General features: G+C 40.1%; 1 protein-coding gene across 2 annotated transcripts; it reads right to left on the bottom strand.

Annotated features, from left to right (window-relative positions):
* Nucleotides 1-1,382: 1,382 nt before the first annotated feature.
* Nucleotides 1,383-27,869, bottom strand: kif3ca (kinesin family member 3Ca). 2 transcript variants are annotated; one of them, XM_085382541.1, is made up of 10 exons: nt 27,534-27,869; nt 25,908-27,326; nt 7,976-8,077; nt 7,633-7,755; nt 5,440-5,558; nt 4,116-4,232; nt 3,785-3,893; nt 2,740-2,885; nt 2,282-2,365; nt 1,383-2,189 (listed from the first exon to the last, which is right to left on the bottom strand). In XM_085382541.1, the coding sequence occupies exons 2-10, from the start codon at nt 27,315-27,317 to the stop codon at nt 2,120-2,122; spliced, it is 2,280 nt and encodes a 759-aa protein (XP_085238667.1). In that variant the 5' UTR covers nt 27,318-27,326; nt 27,534-27,869; the 3' UTR covers nt 1,383-2,119. The 2 variants fall into 2 exon arrangements, with proteins under 2 accessions (XP_085238667.1, XP_085238665.1); XM_085382539.1 differs by having other exon boundaries at nt 25,908-27,869.

Genomic DNA, 27,869 nt, shown 5'->3' with positions numbered 1-27,869 from the left:
TGATGTGTCCAGGCCATTCTTGCCGTCTCCTCATTGGTGAAAGTGTTTGTTGTAAATATTGTTTATATATTTTACTCCTTACATATGCTGTTTAAACTGCTGCCTGTAAAATGTTTTTATCGTATAACTGTTGAAGGCAATGTGGCAAATAGTGTCAGTCGACCATAGGAGTTGCACTGTGTTCCACGGATGTTGCTGGAAGTTCGTTTCAACGCAGTTTTCTTTCATATCATATAGCACCAAATCACAACCACAGTTGCCTCCAGGCAAATGCATCCTCCTGTGAGTTTAGGCAGCAGCAGCTGTTTTTATAGGTTCCACCACGTTAAGACTATTTCTTGCACTTTCAGTGAAGCAGTTTTTCTAATAAAATAACCTTTTGTTTGGAAAACTGAAGCTAAATACTGTCACACTGGTGCACATGACCACCAGTATAAATATTCCACGAGGATTAATATAAAATTATTTATATGTATGTAAGTTAAGGTTAATTATTTACTTAACCTTAACTTAATAAACAATTGCTTAAGTTTCATTTTTACTTCATGTCTTCTTAATAAAATGTGTCTTTGTGAGGCACCAGTCTTTTTGAAAAAAGTGCCACCTAAAAAAACACTAATTCACCTCAGTGGAGGCCAGATTTTAGTCTGCAGTATCGACTGGTTCACCCCATCCTGATGCATGAACTGCATTTTCATAGATGCCAAATGGCACAATGAGATGCATTAGTTGAAAGTTGTTTTGTGTTAAACTATCTTCATGGCAAAGCTTAAACTTACATGGTATTATTTATTTAATGAACTCTACACCGCTCTAAAAAGGTCACATTTTTGACACAAACTATTCATAATTCATGAATCTAATATGAATCCAGGATGATCAGATGTCCCTCTTCATGTGTGACTGCACAGCATTTTTATTTATTGTCCCCTTGTCCTGAGACAATGGCTGACGTTTTGACTCTGCAGAACATGTGCTTTTCTAAATTCTGTGAAGAGAAGGCTTTGTTTTGTATTTAAATAAAGATTAGCCTGTCTTAAGATGTGACCATCAGTGAAAGTTCCAAGTCACCAAAAAGCAACAAGCTTTGTAGATTTTGCTAAATATCATGGAAACTGCCACAAAGAAAATTAAGATGCAGTTTATACTGAGAAATAGAGCGTTTGGCTGTTGTGTTAGAGTTTTGCACAGTATATTTATGTCATAATGGGCAAAAAATTGCAAACAAATTGTTAAAATGGATGCATCTCTACTGAAACACTAAGACTATTACCACACAGAGGAGGCGCTGAAATAACAGAGGATACAGGAGCATATAAAGACTATTATATTAGACCACTTCGGCCTTGTTTAATTCTTATTTACTTGACAAAAGACCTGGAATATTTGCACGTTAATGTAATATATTTGACGTCCTGCCAGCATTGTTTGTCCCAGACAAAACGTCGTGTTTGTCCCACATTTAGTTTGCTGGGATCTGGTCACCATCCGCCCATCCGTGTTTGTTTGTTGAATTAAAATCCCAGTAAAATAATTCTGACAGTGTGACATGCCTCGTGTTCTTCATTTTAATTACATTAGTTTTTAAGACATTTCATTTAAATTAGACACTGCAGGGGGACAGATAAATGATGGGAGGCAACAGGAATGACAACGGTCATCATTCAGGTCTTGAGCACCTCGTCTGACCAACAACAGTACACATCGTATATTCTTATTTTTGTGTGTGTACTCATTTCAAAAAGCCAACACTGACATAAACTCTCTGACGATGAAGTCCAACTTCTACATAGAAAACAGACCAAACCTGCTTTGAAAAATCCAGAATACATGAAACCTTCACCTTTAAATCTGCAGTGGTCATGACTAGAAACACAAACAGGCAATCATACGGCGCTTTGTACACAACAGACACACACAAACACACAGACACACACACACAACAGTCTGGGCAGTTCAGCACTGCAGCCAGCTGTTTTCAGAGATGATCTGACATGCAAAAGAGGAAAGGGCTCTGCCGGAGGAGGAACTGGAGGAACTGATTTATACAGAGTTTCTGAGGTTCATATGGTCATGTAGTTTCCTGCCAGAAGATCATTTCCATGAAGTCTGTCAGCTTTCAGCAGAGGTGGTGGTGGTGTGTTTGTGTCCCAGCAGTGGGCCTCACTGAGAAGTCTGTAAGGCGGCCACTGGCCAAAAGAGGAAGTTGATGTTGAGAGATCAAATAAATAATAATAATAATAATGGCAATAAAAAAAAGCTCTCTTCATTAAAGCTTTACTGTGCCGCTGCGGGTGTGGCAGTGTGACATGCTGCCAAGGACACATTAGAAGGGGAGGAAGTCATGGATTTTGGAGTCTGACACCTGAAAAAACAAAAAACAAAAGTTGTATAATATATGTATAATATGTACAATCACAGATTATTGAGATTATGCAGCTGAGAAAATGACAGATAAACCATCAGATTAGGGCAAGAGGGTGTGGCTAATCCTGAATAATCCCATTTACTGTAGAGATGCTCTGATGCTAAACCATTTACAGTTCACAGGTCACATGCACAGGCTGAACAGTGGAAGCGGGTTTCAAACACAAATATGACAAAGTATTCTCAGCTCTATTTCCAGATGTAGAAACATCTGAGCAGCAGCAGCAGCAACGTGCAGTAAGTGTATGCCAATAAAGAAAGACAACATCTGTTTTATTTATATGAGAAGAGGCTGCATTAATTTGACCTCACCAAGACTGGGACTTTCGAACGCCTTTCTCCTTGGTGGGCGAGCTGTCCACCGAGGGACTTTGGTTCGGTTCTCCATCCTTTGAGCAATCGACTGAGGCGGTGTTTGGAGGAGTCATGTCCAGCTCCAGAAACATGATGTTCTCAGCCTGAAAACATTATGAAAACATTACCTACAGTTAGTAACACATTATATGGATCAAAGTATTGAAAAAAAGTGTTTTCAGCCCCTTAACAACAGGTGTATAAAATCAAGAAACTAGCCGTTCAATCTGCCTTTATAAACATTTGTTATTGCAAAGAAACTTTGACCATGGTACTTTAATAGGATGCCCCCACTGCAACAAGTCAGTACTTAATTGCAGAGAAAGCTGCTCTGGCATTAACATCAGCACAAAAACTGCTTGCTGGGAGGTTCATTCAATGGCTAAGTAGCTCTCGGTCGCTTTTACTGAATGCTGTGTTACTCTAGTAAAAGCTGAGTCCATTAATTTCATAGCAAATGCTTTAATAAAGTATGGTGCATTTTTATAGTTAAGGGTTTTTTATAAGCAAAGCAACAAAAAAAAAAGAAAGTAATGTCATGATCCTGAGATCGTCATGATATTTTTGCCACTTGGATTCTAGTTCCTTCAATTTCCAGTGCCTTAAGATTCCAGTATGTTTTTTATTGTTCATGTTTAGTGTTGGTTTTTATATTTCAATGAGTCTTAAGTCTGACTTTGACCTTGACAGATGGTAAAAATACCATTACTAGGAAATATTCAAAACTATAAGAGTAAATCACGCCTGAAATCTTTAAAACTGAAAAACTGATATTTAGTCTTTCAGGATCCAAAAGGACAAATTAAACAGAATATAAACTGACTGACCTATAATGGAAATAAAAATTTACATAATTAATTAAATAACATTCAGAATAAAGATTTATGAAAAAACAAAAAAAACAAAACCATACTTCTTTACATTAAAATTTAATGATTTATATTTGTGGGCTTGTTTTATGTCCTCAAAAGGATGCCAAGTCATCACACACACAGACACTTACCCTGTATCTGGAATGACCTCCCATTGCTATGGCAACCCTGGCATACTGGCTGATGGGTCGTTTGTATCCGACTGCAGATGCTGGCCTTTTCTTCATCTGCGAGGATTTACTGAACGGAAGAAAAGTCGGGATCAATGAGACACACAAAAACCCAATCTGGAATCAATTCTCAAAACACCAAAAAAGCCAGAAAAAGGAGGATGCCACTCAAACAGCAGCGGAAGAAGATGAAAAGAAGAGATAATCATATGATGCACGGCGCCCAGAGATCTAAACTAAAGCCTGACTAAATTTAAGAGTTTATTCTTTTACATCGAAAACAGACGCTGACCTTTCAGCAGGAACAAGTGACTGGAACTTCCACTGGTCTTCCTCAGGGTCAAAGACCAGCCTGTTCATTATCTTATTCTTCTCCTCGGGCGGGATGAAGTTCTCTATGATCAGATACCTGCGTGTTCACAACACAGAGTGATGCAAGAAGTAATGGTTTATATCATATACAAGTCTGGAGTCATGTGGTTGTAATAGCAAATGCACTATGAGTAAGATTTTAGGGGTTTATTTGTATACTTTTCACATTTTAAACAGAAAAAATGATTTTCTTTGAATTTGTAAAGTCTTTTTTACTCATAAACACTAAACCTCCTGATAAATGAACTCTTGATTAGAAGCTTTTTTATGGGTTTAGCTGTTTCTTCAAATCAACATAACTTAGCTATTTAACTGGCTGCACAAAAACAAGTTTAAAAGAAAAGATTAACAAATATTTTATGGTCTTATTACAATACTATTACAAAGCACTTTCACTGCTTAGAGAAATTTTAAAAAAGGAAAAGAAGAAAGAGCATCTGGCTATCACAGCTGCTAGCAGGGCTCTTTTTGAAAAGCATAATGAGACATGTAGACTTCTGACAATGAAGAAAGGTTTACGCAGCAGGGGAGCAAACAAAAAGAAGAAAAAAACTGTTAACAAAACTGTAAAAGTACTGAGTTTGGCAAAAAAAACAGACCCCTACCTCTGCAAGAACAGATTTCAAGTAAAAGCATTTCTTAACTGCTTACCTTGCAGCCGTACTTTTGCATAGAATAAAAGACAACCGGTAAAAGCCTAACACAATTTTTTATTTAGTGTAAACACTCAGTCTGCAAAGGAAGTAACTATTTAAATGAGGGATGTCACAGTCATTTTACATCAATGGCCACGTACAGCCCATTTTGATGATGAGACGAGTGAAACTGCCATTTCTATCACTCTAAAGATGTTTAATTATACGTTTAATCCCTGAGATATTTTTAACATAAGATAAAGAGGCGCAATTTCTACATGATACATGTATAAAATTACTGTCCTGTAGTTAGTTAGGGGTTTTTTTTGATGATGAATGAAAATTTTCTTTTTGTTTTTTAACCAAAATTTTCATATTGCAGAGTAAAAAACAGGAACTTTTCTGTCATTTAATTGTTTATCTATTACTTAACTATTTTGGTGTATTATGAGTGACTGTGAAGTCTGCGGACCAGAATGGGGTCTTTGCCAGGCCAATGCTGGCCCCCTGGCCTTATGTTTGATCTTTAAATGGGGCGTATTGCTTTGAAGAATCCCGTACTGTATGTGGCGATTTTTGAGCACTCTTTGTGATTTGTGGTTGACTCACTTGAACTTGAGCTCTCTGGTGAGCTCGTTCTGAGTTTGCTCGAGCTCCTGTCTGCTCCTCACGTGCTCGTCGTTCACGTCCTTGATCTCTACTTTGATTGCCTGGAGCTTGGCGTACAGCTGGAAGAAACGACAAAGACATGCAAGCGAGAGGAGCAATCAGGCCTGAGGTTCCCAGTGAAGATGGACTGGTCTACAACTTGCTGCAGCTCGGTTGCCCATAGCAACAGCACTGGAGGCGCTGGTGTCTGGTGAACAGGCCAGCCAATGGGAGCTCTCCTCCTCTAATTCCTCCTCCTGGTTCCTCCTGAGATTTCACACTGTTCATTCTTTGACTTCACCCGAGGCTTCAAACATAAAGGCGAATCCTGACTTCAGCTGTGAATCATGACACTGCAGGCTCTGCAGCTCGGACACGCAGAGCAACCCCCCCCCCCCAAAAAAAGTCAAATCAATAAGAAGCATCTGGGGCAAATCTCAATTTTAGGACAGATTTTCACAGATGCTAGCTTAAAAAATTTAAATACCTTTAAAAACCGCCAGAAATTGGATTTGACAGTTAAATTTAGACTTCAAAGCTGAAGCCTTAATGTTACATTACAGAAAGGTACTCTCACTCTCTTCTTATGCTAAGAAAAATGTGGCTAAAAGTGCTTTTATCACTGAATTCTGGTCCCTGTTGGTTTTGCAGTGTTTCTGTCTTTCCCAGTCTCCATCCTGATTTTTAGTGTTAGCTGTAATATCCCCGGAAGTTTGTTTTTCCTGCTGTTCCTCTAGCCTTTTTGCTTCAGTGCTAACTAGGTTTCACCTTTTATCATTTAGTTTTGTTGACTTATCAGCTTTGGAGTAAAGCTTGCTCTTTGCTTTATGTCATGCACTTGTATGCAGTTGCTTCCACCTCTCTGCTAAACCATGATAATATGTCCTTTTGTCCCTGAAAATCTCTTTAAGCTTGAAATTACTTTGATTTCAGTGAATTGCTTCAGTTAACACAACAAACTGTGACACATGTTCCTAAGGAAAAATGTGTATTCCTCATCCAGTGAATGCTCAGGTCGCTAGCATATTGCTACTGTTTGAACAGCAGTGAGAGCACTGTCCAGCTACTCTCCAAGCTGCAGTTAAATTAAGAACATGGAGAACGTTCACCTTCAAAATAAATGCTGTGCCTCAACGCTACAGCCAGCATTTTTAAAAAGGTAAACCTTTTTACTTTTTCAAGTTTTACTACTGCTGGGTGAGTATCAGCGAGTATTTGTAGACAAACATGAAAAACTACAGGTAACCGTGGCAATCTTTTTTTCTTTTTTTTTACATTAGCTACAATCATTACTCCAACTTAACATTTAACATGATCAACTTCTCAGTTGATCATTAAATAATGACTTTGGAAGGAAAAAAAATTATCATTGGCTATTTTAAGAAATAGAATTCTGCAGTAGTGTTTTTTTTTTTTCTTTTCCAGCAAACAAGGTGTCAGTGACATTTTTGTAGTCACTGAGCTTTACGGACTGCCCACTGAGTTTTGAATGCACAGCGTGAAAAACACCCCCTCTTTTCTTCAGACTGACGGCATCATGCAGTGTGAGAGGAGTAGATGGACCCACGTTTGGGAATCAGGGCAGCAAAGATCAGCAAAGGATCATTAGTTACATTGTCGCCCGCACTCGCACAACGGGCCACTCGGTGTTAGTCTTGCTGGTCGCATCCGTGCAGCGAGATAGGGACGCGGAAAGAGAGGGGAAGGATGTAATAGGTTCGGTGTTTGCACTGGTGAGGGAGAGGTTTAGTGAGTTACTGGGGGATTTGAAGTGAAGGAAGACTGAGGTTAGTGCAGAAAGCATGAATACGTAAAAATGGCAGATAGGGAGGGAGGGAGGGAGGGAAAGGGACGGCAGGACAAACCTTGAGGTACTGAAATTTAAGTGTGTGTCCGAACGAAGCGAGTGTCCAAGTCAAGGGGTCATTTGTGATCCAGGTCAAAGGTCAAAGGGAAAGAAGGGGGTAAAGAGGGACATTCTCACATTAGGAACAAAAAGGGAAGGTCTGTAAGTGTGTGCACGTTAAAACACACCTATACTACTATGTCTATTACCTCTTTTGCAAAAGTGTGTGCGAGAGTAGAAATGAGGATATCTACTGTATTTCTACTTGTGTGCATCAGATTTTTTTCTGCATCATCAGGATATTTTACCTTCTTGAGTTTCTTTGTCTTGGCTTCAACCTCCTGCTGCAGAGAAGTGAAAGTCTCTCTCAGTTCCAGCGTCTCTTCATCCTGAATCAACACTTGCTGCTGGATCTCACGCTCCTTACGCGTCTGAAAGCAGAATGCAAATATCACCCTGTTCCTTTGTGGATTCTCCACAGCTCTGGAGTGTTTTTATCAATTCAGGCTGCAGAAAACACTAATTACTGTAAATGTTAAACAAACTGCTGCAGAAAAGATTTCTCCTAAGGTTTTAAATGTATGCCTGAAGTATGAACTGTGCAGCTGTACTGAGTAAATTAGTGTACTACTGCAAAAAAAAACGCTTTACCTGCTCTGCTATCTCCTGCCGTTTTATCTCCAGCATCTTCTGCTGCTCATTGGTGTGATCTATGATGTTCTTTCCACCGACCAGCAGCTTGCTCTCCATCGCCTGAAAAAACAAACAACATTTTGATTAATATTTCTGAAGCTACTTTATTATATGCTTTATATTCTCCGTCAAATGCCACACATCCTGCAGGGTTCTGTATTTAATGTCACATCAAAAAGTCACTATACAGCTAAAGTTTAAACAAGCACACTGTTAAAAATGAAAGTGGAAAAACAGTTTTTGCTATTAAACATCATTAGAAAAACATCCTCAATAGTAATAAATAATGTGTATTTATTACTATAAATACAGCAGCGTGGCGGTTAGCACTGTTGCCTCATAGCAAGAAGGTCCTGAGTTCAACACCACCATTTGAAGCCTTTCAGTGTGGAGTTTGCACGTTCTCCCTCTGTTCACGTGGTTTCTCTCCAGGTACTCCAGCTTTCGCCCACAGTTTCCATAGGTTAATCTAAATCATAGGTGTGAATTTGAAGGTAAATGATTCACTGTCTCTATGTGTTGGCTTGGTGACAACTAGTAACCTTTCCAGGGTGTACTTTTCCTCCCTCCCTATGGTGGCTGAAAGTTGCTCAAGCCCCCTGCGACACTGAAGAGGATGGATAAATAATGTGTTCAAAAGGGGTAAGAAGCTTACATTTAAGCAGCATTTAATGTGCCTCTAGATCACTGTTTATACTCAGTAACAGCTAATGCCAACTACTAATTATGTTAATTGCTTGCTGTAAATTGATACTAACTGGATCACAGTAGATCTGTGTTTTCCTTATTATTACTTTTGTGGTGCTCTTTTAACATTTGCCCAAACAATACAACACAAAACAATAGTGTATATTAGCAGGTATAAACCCCGTTATTAATATAAATCAAAGGCTTAATATAGAAATTTCAGCTGACGTCAACCCTTGCTGACAAAAATTGAACGCTAATGGAAAAGAAGAACTAGAGAGTTTTACTTCTTTGCTTTTGAACCTCTGCGAGGTCAAGATAAGTTCATCTGGACATTAAACAATTGGGTCTTTGTGCGTGTTCGTCAGTGCAGACTTTGTGCTGATGAGGCAGACGGACGCTGGCAGCTTAGCATCGACATGACGACACGCGACAACAAGCTGAGCTCTGCTGAAACTCTGCAGAATCACAAACCGTGTCAAAGTAAAGCAGTGCAAAGTTACAGTGTAAAATATGTTGGCACCTTCTTGTTGATTTTCTAAAGGTAATGATGAGCGATAACCACTTTAATGTATTTAGCAAAGACATTCATTGAGATTAACATCTCCTTTTCAGGGGTTACCTGGCCAAGAAAGCACAATAAAGCTGACTTTGACTATCCTCTAGTGCCATTGATGGTTACATGTCCTCCTACAATTGCACACGTATTGAGCTTCTCCCAGTCAGACTAACGCTTCTTTTGGAGTCTTGTTTCCAACCCAAACAACCACAGTGACTCGTTTGCAGACCTGTGAAAGCCTTTGAGACAAGAAATAAGGTGAACATGCCAAATCTGTCTTCATTTTAGTTCAATGTTGTGCAAATGCCAGAATGCAATGCAAAGCATGAATGCGTCAGATCTAGTTTTTCAACCACAGATGGATGGACTTGATATTTTGTGCACATACTCATACCCCCATTAGGATTCATTGTAATAGCTCTGTTGATCTCTTAAGCTTTGATCTTAACCAACAATAATTAATAATGCCTGCACACTGCTTTGTTGTAACGTTTGTACAGGGACAGTGTCATGGCCCTGGTATTCTGTAGTTTTTGTTGTTGTTCCTAGTTGATCCAGGAGTCGGTGCTCCCCGGTCTCTGGTGTTATTCTTACTTCAGTGTATTCTTCATGTTGCAGCGTCAGTTATGTCTTTTAGTTACTTCTTATTTTACTTTGAAGGTTTTTTTCTCTTGTGTCTTCTTTTGGTTTTATTTCCTGCTCCTTTCCTTGCCCTCCTTACTTTTATTGCTTTAATTTCTACTTTTTCTTATATGAGAATATGTAAGTGACAAGTATCATGTATGTCTTTACTTGACTGTCCCAAACTCAATATCATTTCGAGCCTCTGATTACAGCTTTTCTAGTTACTGCAGAGATTAAAGGTCTGGAGTCACAGTGATGCAATTTTCAAGTTATGAAAATTGCACATGTTCTTGTCATTATCTGCCTCCTTGCTCTAAAGGACGATTTAAGTAACAAGGAAATACAGGAAGAGAGGAAAACGGAAATAAGCTCCCACAGACAGACAATGCATTGGTCACATTCCAGATTACAAAAAGACAGTGTGTGCATGTGGCAACTCTGTGCAGGCTATATGGTTTTCGCTCTCCAATGGGTTGTATGGGTGAGCACGAAAACACACTCTTACACCCAAGCAGAGGACAGTGGAGTCCTTCAGAGGGGATGCGTCTGCAGCAGGTTTCCACAGAAAGCCTCTTTGTTTTGAGCTGTCTTTGTGTTTGCTGCGTGAATGTGTCCGTGAGCGACCGGTTCGCTGTGCTTTGTGTTCTGTCATATTCTTTCAGCTTCATTAAAGGGCTGATTCATGTCAGGGATTTTCCCTCTCATGCATTCTATGTCTGCCCTCCCTGACAGGCTAGCTGGATCCCTTACACACAGTCTTTACGATGTGAAACGTCGGTGACTTAAACGGCCACTTGACATTTTGGATTTAACTCAAAGTTTGAGTCTGTCTCATTCATCACGCACTAATCTTGTAAAGCAAAATCACGTTTTAGCTTGATTCAAAATTGCAAAAACATTTAAATCTAAATCCAGAACCGTCAAAGTGCTTCCCACGGGTGCTTGCACATTTCATTCATCCGCAGTTCACACTGATATATTACATACTTGCCCAGGCAGCATTTCTCTCCATTAGCAACCCTTCTCCTCTCCCAATAATTACACACTAAGCCTTCTTAACTTTAACAAATACAGCTGGTGGCAACAAATTTTAGAGCCACCTTACTAACAATTAAAAAAATACTGGTGCCAGTGTTCAGTCTCCTAGCAGATGCACCTGTGGTATGGATTTGAAAACTCTGCGTCACCTCATTCTCGAGTTATTGCATTCACAAAGTCAAGACAAAAATAGAAATTACTGTGCTCTGTACAGACACGTGACAAGCACTGATGAAAGTGTTTAATGTGTTCCTCTTTATGCCTGAGCAGAGACTAATCACACGCTGGCCCTCATTCATAAATATTTTTCAGTAAAATCTCCATTTAAAATGGTTCATTATAATCGTCCCTTTAATTGTGCCAGTTGTTTCTAACAGTTTTTAAAATCTCCCAGAAAACTTGAAACTCAGTTTACTGCAGTAACTGACAAAAGAAAAGGAGTAAATTAATGAGACTGGATGGTGAGGGCTGCAGGACTTGAGAGGGTTCAGAAGTTACCGTCAGATAATTAAGTAACAAAAGCTACCTGTTTTCTGCTTATTAGCCCAATACAAGTGAGTTTTTCACACTGGAAGGCACGCTTTACAATTGGGCGCTGGGGGGAGGGGTTTGTGGCAAATTGTTGTCTGCTGATTATAAAAAGCTCCACTGTGAGCCTCAGTGGGTTCATAAAACTGTGTCAAACCCCAATTACACCCACAACATCCAATTAAATTGGAACAATGTTGGTGTATACTGCGCATAAATGCTGGTTAGTCTAAATACAAACAGCAGGCAAACAAGAGTGTAGCTTCTGCACTGATTTCCAGCCTTAAATCAAAATAACATTTAAAGCGCAGAAAAAAATGAGTGTCGCACTGGGACGAGAACAATATTTCCATCAGCTGTTATGATGAAAATGAAGAAAACAGTGCAGCGGCATCCTTTATGTGAACTTAAGAAAGCATTTCTACCAATAAGACCTACAGTGCTGTGAAAAAGTATTTGGTCTCTTCCTGATTTTTTAGTTCTTTTGCATTTTTCTCACATTTAAGTTTCAGATCATCAAACTAACTTTAATACTAGACAGAAATAAATCTAAAATGCAGTTTTTAAATGATTAATGATGAATTCAATGTGGTTAACCACATGTTTTAGTTCAGTTTTACGAGCCACACTCAGGACTGATTACTGCCAGACCTGCTGAATCAAGAAGTCACTTCAATAGAACTTGTCTGACAAAGTAAAGTCAGACAGACATCATGCAACAATCCAGAGAAACTCAAGAACAGATGACAAACAAAGTTACTGACATCTATCAGTCTGGAAAGGGCTACAAAGCCATTTCTAAGGCTTTAGAACCCCAGTAAAAACTGGTGAGAGCCATTATCCACAAATGGAGAAAACAGTGGTGAACGTTCCCAGGAGTGACCGGCCTAAGAAAACCAAAGGTGATGCTGTCTTCACTTTTGTCACAAGCAGGTGACCTGTAGAGACTTGAAAGCAAAACAATCCCGTCATTATCTTCTGACCAAACTTTTCAATCTTTGCAATATACATGTTCAATAAATAAATTCAATACATTTAAACGCTAAGAAAGAAAAGTCATGGTTATGGTTAAAAGGACTTTTAAATCTTCGAGTTAACTTTTCTGATTAAAGCTGATACAAAGAAGGCAGGAAAACAGGAAGAGGTCGTGGGGAGGAGGACGATGACTCAGGGTGGAAGCCAAATGACCTTCACTCAGATGACTGTCGACTCACTGGAGTCATGATTCTGTTTCCAGACATCCAGGCAGATCAAGGTTTCAGTCTCACACACAAAGCCTTTCCATCACTTTAAAGGACATCATTTTGACTTACACTCCTTTTATGATTTATCCAAACCATAATCAATAACAATATGTGCCAAACCTTAGTCACAACCTAACCTTATACTAATCTTGAGTCAAATCTTGGTCCTAAAATTAAATGATGATAAACAAAGATTCCGATTTTTGTCCCTGCAACACGAGTAGTACAAGTAAACACACGCAGCTCAGTTAAGGTTAATGTAAGCATGCTATGTTGGCTAACAAGATACGACTATAAATGACTTTTATCATAAATAGCTAGTGCTAAACAAGGCTTAAGCAAAATATACTGGAGAAACTGAACAGCAGCTCGATACAGTAGACTCTCTTTCAGTACAATTTAATGCTAAACAAGACAAAACATCACTCACGTCTCACTTTAAGCCTTAACATAATTTATACCACAGCAACACTCGGGGAAACAGCAGGTGTGATTGTGTGCAATAAACTTGTAATTTCAGCAGCCAGAAGTTTATAGATAGTGTGATAGTTGCTGCAGGAATGGCAGTCTAACTGCAAAATAACACAGGCACAGGGTGACCTTGCTTTTCTATATGAATATAACCAGAATGCCAGCTAAGTCGAGTCCCCTTTTGCAAAGAGACAAGCTGCACTCATCTGTGCAGACAGACTCAAATTGCCAATCAACCTGGAAGTGAATGCAGTTAATCCAAGTTGGACTGCAACTGTTTGGAGACAGGTTGCTTTCAATCGCAGTGACAAGCTATCACAGTGCCGATAGCTGGTTGTTTATCTCACAGCAAAATTACCAGAAACTGCAAAGTTTAAAGAAACATTGTGGGAAGCAGCGGAGTCTGCAGGAGGATGCCGAAGAAGAAAACTGAAGCATTTAGAAATGTATTTGAGAGCGCATATGAGTGCCAGCCTGCATACTTATTTATGGATATATGATCTGCCCATAAGTGTCTGCTCAGATTCTTCTGGCTGTGACTGATCCACTTGCTGATGGGAAAGTGAAGAGAATGGGAAGTGTTGCACATTGAGCTGGCTCATCAGCATCAGCCAGCCAATGACAGCGAGGCCGGGGCCCGCTGGGAGCCTGGGCTATAAATATAATGTGACGACAACAGGTCTGTGCAGCAGAAAGACAGAAATCCTAGTGGGCAGACACACACGCAGAAGAAAAGAGAAGTAAAAAGAAGAAGACAATTGAGTATGAAAAACAGCGAGCAGCGTAGGCCGGGACATATCGAAGAATCTGTTTCACATTAGTCCCGGTCGATGCAAAAACCACTTAAACTGCCACGACTTGAAGCCTCAAATCCTATTACAGTTTGACATCCATCCCTCATCAACTGCATCCTTCAAAGACAGGACACAGATTCAGTAAATGCCTTACAATCAGCAGGACATCTGTCTATTTTGCTGGAATACAAACACAAGCAGAAACAAATACAAATTTATTTTGTGATTTGACCTGTCTTTCTGTTTAGGCCATACATTTTCACAATAAAAGACACAGATATTCATATTTGACAATAATTTTCCTCAAAGGTTCCTATTTGTTGATACATATTAATGTAGATGATAAAAAAAAAACACTGTACACTGTTAATCCAAGCTTTTAAATCTATACTTTATCAGGAGAAAAGAGGGTGATGATAAAAATATTTGAGCTGTAAAATTGTGCAGCATGTACCTGCCACCTTATATCAAGAGGAGTACAACAAATTTACTGTGGCATTTCTTTCATGCTCAAACCTGCAGCAGATTTTTGCAGGAAGATTTAAGCAAGACTTCAACATTTTGAGAAAAATGCAGCTGCTTGAAGAAAAGACAGCAAATCAGTCCTGAAAGCGATGTGCTTTGGCCCGAGTTCTTGAGAGCTGGATTACAAATTGGTCTGTCTGTAAAGGGCTTTGGGTCTATTTGTGTGTTTTCAAATGTGCTGTATAAATAAAACTCACTTGACTTATTCCTGCCTAGGGTCAAGATCTCTCTTAAGCTCTAGTTCAGCTTTCTGTAGTTTCTTCTTTAGTAAATCTACTAAAATTATCTAAATAATAAGTTCATTTGCGAGTTTTAGTTACTTTCTGTTACTCTTAACTACGCTAACTGATATCTGGAAAGCAAATATAAAACTTCAAAATGCCTAAAAAGTCTTTAAAGATTTGAGCGTGTGTAGTGATATTTGTACCACTGGGACTAAAGCTTACAAATAAAGAGATTATGTCTCTTCTGGTACATCTATATGAAAGAGAACCATTTATAGTAACACTGTAAACATACTTTAAGTGACCCAAGGGACATTACAGATTATAATGTAGGTACAATCACATGTAGAATCATAAAGAAGCTCACAAAATAGTGTAATTTCTTTATTTTATATTATAACCCCTCATAAATCCTGTTCATTGCTGTGTATTCACCAATATAAGTAAAACTATTTTACATTAAAAACAACAAAACAGAAACATTGAAAAACACTTTTTGGCAGACAACCAGTCACAACGGCGACTACAGTGAGCAAAAAGTAGGTGCAACTGTAAAACAGGTTGCTCCGCAGGCTTGATTTGGGAGTTTTTACCTCCGATGCACCTCCTGACAAAACTCAGTTTTTGGGAAACAAACCAGCAACCTTCCACCTGCCAACCAAGTGTGTTAACCACTAAACTATGCACTGACACTAGCATAAGCTAACTGCTGTCTTTAAAATAAAGCAAATGCATGTAGAGGTACGTTTTGGACTAATTTTGACCCAACATGTCTTTAAGTGCTTAAATTCATTATTTAATATCTATGGAATTCATACAACATATTAGCAAAATATTACATTACTTGTACCTCTTAAAATCCAATTTTCACTTTCTGTGCCGTGTGAGATAACATATATTTAATATTTGATGTGTACGTGCAGACATTTCTCTCTCTCGGTGAATGTTTTCTCTAGCGACACACATGCCACCTTCGCGTAGCCAAACAGACACACATGAAAACAGACATGGACACACACAGTTGGTTCATCAATATTTCAGTGATGCTGCCTTCCATGCTGAAAGATGTAGAGCAGAGATGAGCTTGTGCAGTTATCAGCCTCCTACACACACACACACACACACACACACACACACACACACACACACACACACACACACACACACACACACACACACACACACACACACACGCCTCTGTAAGTCTGTTCAGGCCTTTCCTCTAATTTAACAGGAAGGCAGCTATGCAAACAGGATACGCCATTATTCTATCCATAAAGCTGCATGTGTGGTATCTGTGTGTGTGTGTGTGTTTGTGCGCATGTTTGTAAAATAAATTTTTGATCCCTAAACGGATACTGTGGAAAGCTGATATGCACATACAGTGTGTGCATGCACATGTATGTGTGTATCTATAGTTCCCATGAGGCCGCTGGTATTGTTGGTGACCACGCGCTCTGATTGGCTGAACTTCAGCTGGCAGGATGGAGGACCAAACTTAATGCACATCAATTTCCTGTGATAACAAAGAACAGAGTAGAAAGCTGCAGTGGGATAAATTAGTTCACGCTTATGCGAAATGAGCTACAAAGTATAAGCACGAGGTACGAGTTTCAGTTATTACCCTGCTCCGGGCTAGGTTGTCCTCCACTGTTTCTCACAATGCCTGACGATGCAAAGTCTATTTTAAGTTTCCTACAAAAGGGATCAAAAGATCAAGAGTGCCAACAGAGAAAGAGCCCAGTGTTTCCCAACACAGACTTTATCTGGGCATCTTGCCATGGACAAGTTTTTATTCTTAGATTCCACTTGGTGGATTCACACTCTTGAGATCAGACTGTGCTAATAAAATATTCTGTTAACACAAGCAAAAACTCCAGTTTGCTCTAAATTTGCAGTTACTGGTGGTGATTTCTTTAATTTCACACATTTACAATGGAGATGTGTGAAATTGTCCAATTTGCAGCGCTGCTTTTCAGAGAAAGCAGCATGCATAAAATTACCAGCTGTACTAGCAGATGAGACAGTCTGCAATAATCACTGCTGTATTAACTTGCTCTGAGGTCTAATCCATCAAAGGGGGAGGTCTGAAACTTACCTTACTGCATGTGTGTTGAGGAAATAAAATATATTTATTTATAGGGGGAAAAGGAAATAGTTTTTGATGAATGTTAGTTTGAAGGTTACTTTGAACATCACATATTGTGAAAGGATGGGTTCATGGGTTAGGATTTTAGTAGGTTTTTTCAGGGAAGACGAGGCTATAGAAAGAACCTAAAGAGAAGGAAAGATTTAAGTTCGCAAGACTTGCAAAACCTTAAATTTCCAATTTGAAGCAAGAAGAAAAAAATATAAACATGAGAGAATCGTGACTCGAGAAGAGCAGCTTAAATGCCCGGTGGGGTGAAACAACAGACAGTATAAAAGGCGGCTGTAGCTTCCTGGTCTGAAAAGTGACCTTCAAGATGGTGATGATGGAAGAATCATCTTCAGCCTTGAAAACAGAACAAACAAATGGTGGCATCAAGGTCTATCTGTAATGCTATCTACAGGCGAGACTGCTTCTTCTGAAGATGAAACAACCTGAACTTTTTTTTAAACATCAATTTAAAGCTGGTTCAGGTAGATTTAATATATTTCAAAAACTAACAGAAACATGAAACCAGAAGGGCAGAAAAAATTACGAGAGCACCGATGAAAGAGGCGGTAGGTAGAGGAGAGACTCTGCAGTTTTGACCCAGAAAACTGGATCTAAGAATAGTTCACATGAGGGTCAATCACAGCAGCCTCCTGAAGAGAAGCTGCTGCATGATGCCATGAAGCTCTCGACAGCAGCTCACTGTTTTATAACAGCATGAATCCAAAGCTGCACTCTGCTTAGGCAGGTAAAAAATATCAGAGTAATGTGAACCTAACTGGAGGTAAAGGGAGAGAAAACAGCCACTTTATTAGACACATTATGACGGTCAAATGTTAGAGGGAAAGGTGATGTATGATAAGAGGACTCAATGAGCGCCTAAGGTCCTGTCCTAGAGACCAGTCTGCAACCAGACTGCATCCTGAACACTTTTATTCCTCATTTTTAATAACATTACACACTGATGATATTTTCTTATTAATGCCAAGCGAGATAACATTAAACTCGAGGCATAAATGATACATTTAGTCATTTTCTATATTTGATATATAATCAAAATTCATTCAATCAAATATGCACATCTGGCTAATTGTTGTGACAAAGCAGCTTAGACACAGAAAGCGATGACTTCCTGTTAAAATGCTAAAGATGCAGCTGTGAGGCACAGGTGCCCGTTCACACTTCAGAGGCTGTTGTACCAAATAAAACAAGCCCATAAAATGTGGGTGAATACTGTTATAAAAACCTTTTTAAGTTAATTCATTTTAAAGAATTTAAACAGTTTTGAAGTTGCCCTACTGGCTAAAAAACTAATTGGGTAACCAGGTCTCTTGGTTAAAGAATAAAGACTAAAAGAGAGGTAAATTAGTGAATGATAATCACATATATATCCAAAAAACACTAATGTAGCAGACACAGGTTCACCTTCACACCCAGCTCTTTACCAGGACAGCGTTAGCCCTGTGATAGAGTGGTGACCAGCCCAATGAAAACAACATGTCTAACTGGATCTGTAGGTTTGTGACTCTGGTCTGGACTTCAGTATTCAGGATTTTTGTGTAATATTCAAGAGCAAAGCTGCATTTGACTGCTTCTTGAATGAAGCTGAATGCTTTTAATTGGAAATCACTCTAGGAAACCTTCACAGGGGACCTTTACGCTTGCTTTTCTACCAGGACATGCAGATGACTTCTCAGAAAAGTCTCTATATAAAAGATACACTAAGGCTGGTGACTCTCATCTTTTCATCTGCCTGTGGATGGGGTTACATGCACCTATTAGGGTAGCTTTATCCTCCCGCGCAATGTGTGGCCTGAACACAAATCGTAAATGGACTTGTACTTATACTGTGCTTTTCTACGCTGTTTGAGGACTCAAAACACTTTCTTACTAACAGCATAATTCACCCAAGTTAAAAAATTCACACAGTCACATTCCATTGCAGGGCAGCTGGGGGTTCTTGCCCCAATACTACAATCAACCCCCCAAAAAACCCTTTAGTGTTGAGAGTGAAGCAAAGAAGACAAGAAGTTTCTTACTTCCAGCATAAAGAGAAAGGTCGGCTATCATAGGCGAGTTTAGACTCTTTTTGGGAGTGCTCAAGCGCCCTTTCCCCCTTTTTTTTCTATTTATGCCTGTTGTTCTTCTAACTAATTGTTGTTTAGTCTCACTGTGCACACCCAGACACACAGCAGAGTCGCTCACCGATGGTGGAAAAACGTTCAGCAAAGAAGATAATCTAGCATCACCACAAATGCAGAGTTAACCTCTAATTTTGCCCATAATTAAACCATGACTGAATAATGAAGTGAAAATAAAATAGATTTATAGACCATTTCTTCCTGATTTCTCGTGGTTTTGACAGATCATAAAGTTGAATATTTTTCTCGTGCCTTTGGCGAGTCTGTCAGTTCAGTCCCACCTCAGCTTTTCTCCCAGCACAAGAGGAAAATGGTGAAAACAAGAGCATGACGTGGACACACATCCTCATATCATGACCTGCAGACCTAACAGGATGTCACACATTAAATATGACCACGTAAATTAAACCTGGCAGCACCTCCAGCAGGGCACAAAAAAGTTCTACAACAGTTGCACCAACGTCACAGCACAATCCACAGATGGAGCGCTGTACCTTGGAGGCCAGTTAGCTAACAGCACCCTGCAGAAGCACCAGCTGACCCAACACAAGGCTGGTTTCTGACCTACTTCTTTTTGTTGTGTGTGTTTTAACTGGGCGGACGAGAGTGTGCGAGGGAGACAGAGACACAAGCAGAGAGGAACTCTATTGCATTACCATCTCATTTTATCTATAATTGGCTATTCCAGAGCACATTTCCACTGCTCCATCTCTAGTCTGTTGCCTTTTCTCTCTGTCTCTCTGCCTAGTAACCTGTCTCTCATTGAACCGGAGAGCAGAAGGAAAAAAAGAACACTTCAGGCAACCTTCTGCGATTGGCAGGTTAATGTCAGCCTCAGCCAATAAAAAGGAAGCTGGGCCAGGGTACTTAGGTGGGTAAGGAGCAAGGGGATCATATAAAAAAATGCATGATAAATTCTAGTTTCTACAAAATTTAGAGCAACAGAAACATTTGCTATTTATATTTTTTATGATTTTATTTTATTTGTTTTTATTATTTTAAATGAGACTAAATTAGATAAAGAGGTCAACATCATCTATATTTTATCTATGATAGGGAACATTAGAGTTGTGCTCTTGTGCAAATAATACAAAGACTGCTCTGTCTGATGTAGCTACTGGAAACAATAACCATAAACACAACAAACACCACCATATTTATTCTCTATAATAACATCCACTCAGCTGCTTTACAGCTGAAAGAGCTGGTTATTGTCAGTGCCGAATAATCTGGGGAACAGTTTCACTAATTAAATCCTTGAAAAAGATGTCAAACTAAAACCCAGATATATTTAATGTAGTGTAATAAATTAAAGCGTAAGGAGGGATTATGTAATGTTTTAAAAACTACTGATGAATCATTATCTATTCTTGTTAGTTAAGTGAGTGTTTATCCTTTATATGGTTTAAAGGGATATCTTTCCTTAAGTGTGGAGGAACCCCCGGGGAGACCGAGGACAAACTGGGGAGATTACATCTCTTGGCTCGGCTGACCTGCGAACGCCTCAGCCTCAGCCTCAGCTGGAGAAAATGGATCCACGGATCTTTCCTTGAATCATGACAGATTTTTGTGTTATTGTGGATATTTTCACATTGGCACATTGTGCAATCTGCTCGTGTTTATAGAGACTGTTCAGACCTGATGTCGCAAAAGTCATGCCTTTGGATGAAAATTAACAGGAGTAGCAATAAAAAGCCCATCTGTGGTGTATATTAATGAACTTTAAATTATTGTTTTTTGACCATGCATGAGACATCTGCAAGGGCTGAACTACATCATAAATTAATGTAACCTCATGAGCTCTCAAGCTCAGCGCAGAGAAAAGATTAGACTAACTAGTGGTGTAAAGTCACATAATTTAATTTACTTTTAAATTGAGTCATGAACTGATGGCGTAAAACTTGTCAACAGTGTTCATGTTTCTGCTCATGGTATTAACAAAACCATGTGACCGAGTGGAGCGGTGTCGTTTATATGTTTTTTTGTTTTTTACTATTTTTGGACAACAATGGAGCTCTTTTTTCAGGTTTTATCTACCGCCACAGTTATCTGTTAGATTTTACCATTTGTTGGAGCAAACAAATTACCCTTCATCTTGTTTGCTGTGGGGTATATCAGGTTTCCTTCTTTCTGATGCATCAAAGGCAGGAAATACTTCTTACCCTTAATCATCTTCCTCCCCAAGGGGAGTTTCTCATTCTCATCACTCGGCAACCACCCAGTCACCATCAAGCATACAGAAAGAGCCAATGACAATCTAAACTGTGTACGCAGACAGAAAATTTCATACAATTTAGCACTAAACAGATTTCATCTCATGGCTGTTTGGAGAACAACAAGGAGAAATATGAGAAGCCTCATGCGGAGATTCAAATGAAAGTGCTGTGATCAGCAGACAAATATACATTTGGCTATGTCTCGTGGGACTTCCTACACCTCAGACCTTCAATCACAAACTGCCAAACAGTAGAAACGAGGCAAAAATGAACATGTTTACTCTGCTCGTAAAAGTGGAGTATAAGCACTCTGGCTGTTTCAAGGATTTTTCGTTTTGAGCTTGTGCAGCTGAGTCCATGAAATAAAACTCTGGAAATACATTCTGCTTCAAATTTGCATAAGTGCTGAGATGTTTTCCACATGAAAAAACATTAAAAGATTTCATTAGCAACTCAACAAGATGAAATCTTGGGCTGTATGGATAGGATAATTTATATTAGAACACATTTACACCGTTTCCTTTTTGCTAGCTGTCTTTTGGGCTTGATGTGCAATAATTTGAGTCACTAAACTGCACATCTTGACTGTTTTTGTGCTGTTGGTGCTTTTCATTGCATTGCAATGGATTTACAATAATATGGCTAATTAAGCTAGCCCCACCCTCTTATCCAAGAATGGTTTCACTCCAAAAACTCAGATGGAAATGGCCATAATGTACAGTGATCCTGAGCAACAATAACAGATAATAACGGGACGGAACAGCTGTGGAAGTGACAGAAGCCAAAACATGCGAAGGAATGCACTGAGATGCCTAAAAGAAGCAGACGATCTGTGTTGTGAGGGCAGGGGTGCCTCCAGAATGTTTTCATAGGGGTGGCTATATAGAGGGCACTAAAATGTTGGGGTGTGCTCTTCTGTCTGTGCGTGTGAGCGCACTTGCATATCTTCTGTATATAGTCTATGGTTTACTGGACAATAATACAAACCCTTTGGTTCAAAAAAATCTTTCACTCAATAAGATTTTCTTTAATTTAAGAGCCACCACTGCACGACGATGTTCGGCAGCAACTATTCAAAATTATTGTTTGCCTGTATTCCAATATATTAGCAACTTTTTATGTTTTTTTTTTTTGCAACAATATGGCTATTGGGTTGTCATATATTGACTTTAGCTGCTTTGCCTACATGGAAGAAATCCACATATAGGTAAAATGGATCAATTTGTCCATGCACATCAGTTTTGTTTGGATTCTTGGGGATAATTATAACCTTTGTAAATCTGTAAAAACCCTTTCTTTCTCTGTTATTACACTTCTCCAATTGCTGCTACCGCTCTTACTGCTCTCTTTCCGCCTACACTGAATATTTTTTAACCCACTGCTGAATGCATCAAGTTAACACCCCTGCTGTGAGAGCTTTTAGAGGATCGCTTGTAGGCTGAGAGAAAGTGGAAACATCAAAAATTCAAACTACACCATTAATATTACTCCTAGAATACACAGAATCTCACAAACTGATAACAGTCGAGAAAGGTTTTTCCTTCAAATGCAAACCTACATCATACTGCCCTTCTATTGCTCGCCTAGAAGAAACACTGAAAATGTCTCTGCCCTGCTCTCGTTTCCTCACTCCATGCCCTCGGGCTGATCAGTAAGCTGATCTGGCAGTGTCTCGTGTTGGATGGTCGAGAGACTGCAGCTAAAGTATTATAGAGCGAGTCGTTCAGTCATTCTGCACGAGTGACTTATTGACTGGATATGCCCATGAATCAGAGCAACTAATTAATGCAGCTCTGACTCAGTCTTGATTGCAGGCTGTGTGATGGCGTGTGTGATTATAGCAAAGAGAGAGCTGACATTTTAAGCTTCAGTGGCTCCAGTGCCTGTCAGGACATATGAGAGACATCAGACCAAACTGTGGATACAGGGCGCTATGTGGGAAAACACATCTATGCACAGCTATTAATAGTCCTAAATGAAGATTTAAAGAGATCTGACTGGTTTAATAAGTGTAATCTGAGAAGGAAAAGACTATAGTAACAGCAGCTATAGCTATAGGAGTCTAATCAGCAATATCAGAGCAAATATTTGTAGAAATGTTTGTATTTCAAGTGAAACCATCATACTGGCACATTCTAAATACAGACTGCAGAGTATGAGTACACTAATCTGTGTCTTTGAAGGTCACATTGAGGCGTTAACAAGCTGACTGTGTACTCAGACTACAAAACAGCTTTTACAATGCAGCATACAGAGCAGCAGAGTCCTAGCAGCTCAGTCTCATCACAAAATTGAAATAATCACAAAAAAAAAAACCCAACCCGTTTGTATCTGTGCACTGACAGACAATCTGACAGACATTCATTTTTTTGTGACAGTCAGCACTATTTTGAAAGTGTTCATCCATCAGTCTTCTTAACCACCAATCCAACTCAGGGTCATGAAAGGGCCTATTCGAGCTGTCATTGACAGGAAGGCAGCGGGGTACAGTGCTAAGACAGACAGACAACCAGTCACACTCACAACCACCAGTTAACTAAACATGTGTCTTTTGACTGTGGGAGGAAGCAGGAGTACCTGTTTCTGTGTGCAGCACATGTGTTGACACATTAGAGGGTATGCATCACCATTGCAACCGAAAAAATGTAGCTTTGAAAGAGGGTAACAACCGTATTTAAACCCAAACCATGATTGTTTTCTAAACCCAAAACAGTATTTTTATTGCCTAACCAAACTGTAGTCTGCAGTGTATGAGCAGTGAAATGATTCACCACAATACCAACCCTTCCGCATCCAAACCTTTAGCCTTTTAAAAGTATAAAATATTAATTTTAATGACTATTTCATAAACTGCTGTGAGACTGTGCTGGTTCTATACATTGTTCTAAGCAATCAGATTAGCAGTAAATGTTTAAAACAAACCTGAGGATAATAAACACAAACTATGGAAGAGTACAGCAATACAGGAAGCTGATAGTGCAGCAATTAAACAGACTGGGCTTAATTAGGTCCTTTAATTACAAAAAAAAAAATACAATGACAAATTTATTTGATATTCATGTTTTTATATATTACTCAATTAATCTAATTTAACTCTAATAGAACGCTCAAACCAGTAGCAGTAGTAGTGACGACATTTGTAGAAGAAGAGATGGCCTTCCTGATGCAACGCCAAAGGGAACTGGATCCTTTGCTTGTTAGGCAAAGGTGTAAAATGCTACACTACAGAATCAGAACCAGAATCAGAATATTTTATTGATCCCTAGGGGAAATTTTGTACTACACTAAATTATGTACTATGTACTGAATTATATACTATACTACAGGGCCACTAATAAGAACACTTAGTAAAGGTTAGCAAAGGGGTGTAGAACTCCAGGCCTCGAGAGCCGGCGTTTTAGATCTCACCCTGGGTCAACACACCTGAATCAAATGATTAGTTCATTACCAGACCTTGGAGAACTTAAAGACATGTTGAGGAGGTCATTTAGCCATTTGAATCAGCTGTGTTGGATCAAGGACACATCTAAAACCTGCAGGACACTGGCCCTCAAGGCCAGGAGTTCGACACCTGTGGGTTAGCACATTTACTCCGGTTCTAACTCTGAAGCACAGCTGCAGATGGATGTTTGTTTGGTTAAAACTTTCGGATTAAATTTTAGTGTATGTTAAGGTCAGAGTTTGGCCTTGTGTTATGATATTTGGGATTAGAGTAAGGGTCAAAGGAGACGTGGGCAAAATACGACCCTCAGTCCGAATCAGCCCACGGACCATCTCAATCCAACAACCACAGAGAAAAATCAATCAAATCCAACACTGTGTTAATGAATCTCAAGAAGTGTGTCTCCAGCGAGTCTTTGGATATTCAGGCCTGTAAAACAATCTGTCATGTCCATCAAATTTACCGATTACCACACTTCAGCACCATGTGTGTCATGTTTGACTTTAGATGTCCTTTTTCTGAGAGAGTATGGCCCTCTGAAATACAACGTCAAACCTAAAATAAGCGGATTCTTTTCTTCTATTTTAAAACAAACATTAAGATGACATTCAAAAAGAGGGGTTAACATTTATTCAAATAAATCGTAAAACTGTTAAATCATCGATCAACGCATTTTCTTAACCGCTTATCCACTTAAGAGTCACGGGGACACTGGAGCCTAGCCCAGCTGTTATTGAGGCATACACCCTGGGCAAGTCGCCAGTATACTCTCAGAAATCATCACTGTGCAATATCAAAGAGCTTCTGCTAACATTATCAGGGAGAAAAGATCAATTACATGTATATTTTAACAAAATAGATCTTAAAGTCCAAAATAAATGAATAGAAAGTGTTTTATTAAACGTCTTTTTTGTGATTTGTAATTCTTTAACCACTAACTTTTCCAATAAATTTGTTGTATTTCTATTACTTTTTATTTAATTTAATGGAGAGAATTTCTGCACCAATACAATGCGTAGCACCATCTAACATCATCTGTGGACTTTTGGCATCTCTCCACACTTTCACCATTTGTTTCTAGTTTTTGTTTTCACTGTTTTATCTCCTGCTCTGTTCCTTTATGGCCTCAGAATTTACTATTCGATTTGTCTTTTGTGTGTGTTTGTCTGGAATGAATAAAAGAAGAAAGAAAGCAAATAAGGAACAAAGAAAGACAGGAAGAATTTAACAAAAAGAAGCAAACCACCTGGCTGGACTCACCTTGTACTTGGCGGTCAGCTGTTCTGTGGCTTCCTGTTCCTTCCTCAGATCCACCATCATCCTCTCTTTCTCTCCCAGCAGTTTCTGCTTCTCGTCAGGAATCAAGTCCTGGTCTCCTCTAATGGCCTCCTTCTCCCTCTCTAGCCGCTGCTCCTCCAGCTTCATGTAGTCCTCTCCCTCCTTCTCGACCTCTTCGTCCTCTTCATCCTCAATCTCTTTCTCCTGGTCTCCGTCCCAGCTCTCGTCCTCCACCTGCTCACTCTTCTGTTTGCTCCTCCACTTCCTGTGGTTGAGCTGGGCCCTGAGGCGAGCAATCTCTCTCTGGAACTCCCGCAACAGAGCATCCTTGGGGTCCTCGTTGACTCTGGGCTGGTTCTGGATGTTCTTGGCCCGGTTGGCGTACCGAAGGGTTGTGAGAGTCTCGTCGTAGTGCTGAGGGGCCGGGCCAAGTGTGGCAACCATAACAGTCTTAGCATTCCCGCCCAAAGAGTCCTGTAACAGCCGGGTAAGCTTGGAGTCCCGGTACGGCACATGTCCGCTGCGCCCATCTGCCAAAGCGGAGATAACATTTCCCAGTGCTGACAGGGAAAGGTTGATCTTGGCGGCCTCTTTCAGGCGCTCGCCCTGGACACCGGTCTTGGCCTGCCGCTCGCTGCCAGCCAGGTCCACCAAGTTAAGGCGTCCAACCCGTATATGTTTCCTCCCATCTGGCCCAGGCTGACTGCACTCCACAGTGATCAAAAACAAAGCGTGGGACCTGGACGAATGTTCATTCATGTCTGTTGCCCCAACCGCCCTCGCCTGATTGCCCACATTCATCACCTCCTCGATCTCCTTGATGCTCTTGCAGACACAGGATGTGAGATCTTGAACATACACACCAGTGTCTGGATTTTCTCTGAGCTCCAGGGCTCTAGCATTGCCATGATTGGGGTCAAGAAGATCCCGAACCTCCTCTCGGTAGATCTCGAGGTAGGACGCCCGCACTAGGTATTGCTTGTCAGATTGGGAGCGGGAGATGTGTGTGAAGATATGGTCAAAGGCATTGGGAATCACACCTCGTCTCTCTGGATCCAGCCACGCTCCCTGCATGGTGTATGTCTTCCCAGTTCCTGTCTGCCCATAGGCAAATATGGTGCCATTAAACCCTCCCAGCACTGAATCTATCAGCGGCCGCACGCTCTCGTCATACAGCTCTCGCTGTTTGGAGTTTGCATCATACACTGCATCAAATGTGAATGTTTTCTGGGGCTCGCTTGGTGGTGCACGAGGGTTTCTGAGGATTACTTGTCCCAGCCGTAGGTCCATCTGCACTATTCCCCCTGCAGGCCCATTGGACTCCTCTTTCCGGCTCAAAGGGCGGCATCGAACTACCACCTTCACTGACTCACTGCTCTTGTTCTTTGACATGACTGGCTTCTGTTACTCGTTGCAAACAACAAAAAAGGAAAATGTGTATTATCTAAGTCCACAAAGCCCTCTGAAGTCCTTAATGAGCATATATCCCGTCTGTTAACTGCATGTGTTTCTTTAAATCATTCATTTAAAAAAAATCATTATGGCTTCTTGGTCATATCACAATGGAAAACAGCCACAGTGCCAAATAGCATAGACACAGATATTTACCAATACAGATGATGAATTGCCACTGTGTGTAACAGCCAGTTTCCTTGGCTTATTGTGCGTGAATGAGCCTATAAGCAGACGGACGACCAGCACCTCTCACGCTTTGGATCGACGCTCCATTGCAGTCCTATGAAAAAAGAAAAGATCCAACAACGCCGGTAATGACACAAATCAGTTCAGACATCACACGCATATCGTCCTTGGCGTGCAGCTCCGCCGCAGACCGCTGTCCGCATCCTCCCGTACTCCGCGCAGAGATGCTCCGAGGTGGATTTGCAGCTCTCGGTCCGTCCGGAGAGACAGAGCTTCCTTCTTGCACACCCCCCTCACCCCCAC

The sequence above is a fragment of the Rhamphochromis longiceps genome, linkage group LG15 (genome assembly GCF_057381845.1).
Source record: "Rhamphochromis longiceps isolate RC_006_pf linkage group LG15, R_longiceps_female_GT1.1, whole genome shotgun sequence".
NCBI classification, from domain to species: Eukaryota; Metazoa; Chordata; class Actinopteri; order Cichliformes; family Cichlidae; genus Rhamphochromis; species Rhamphochromis longiceps.
Note: the sequence above shows the minus strand (reverse complement) of the source record. Positions and strands in the feature narration are given on the sequence as shown.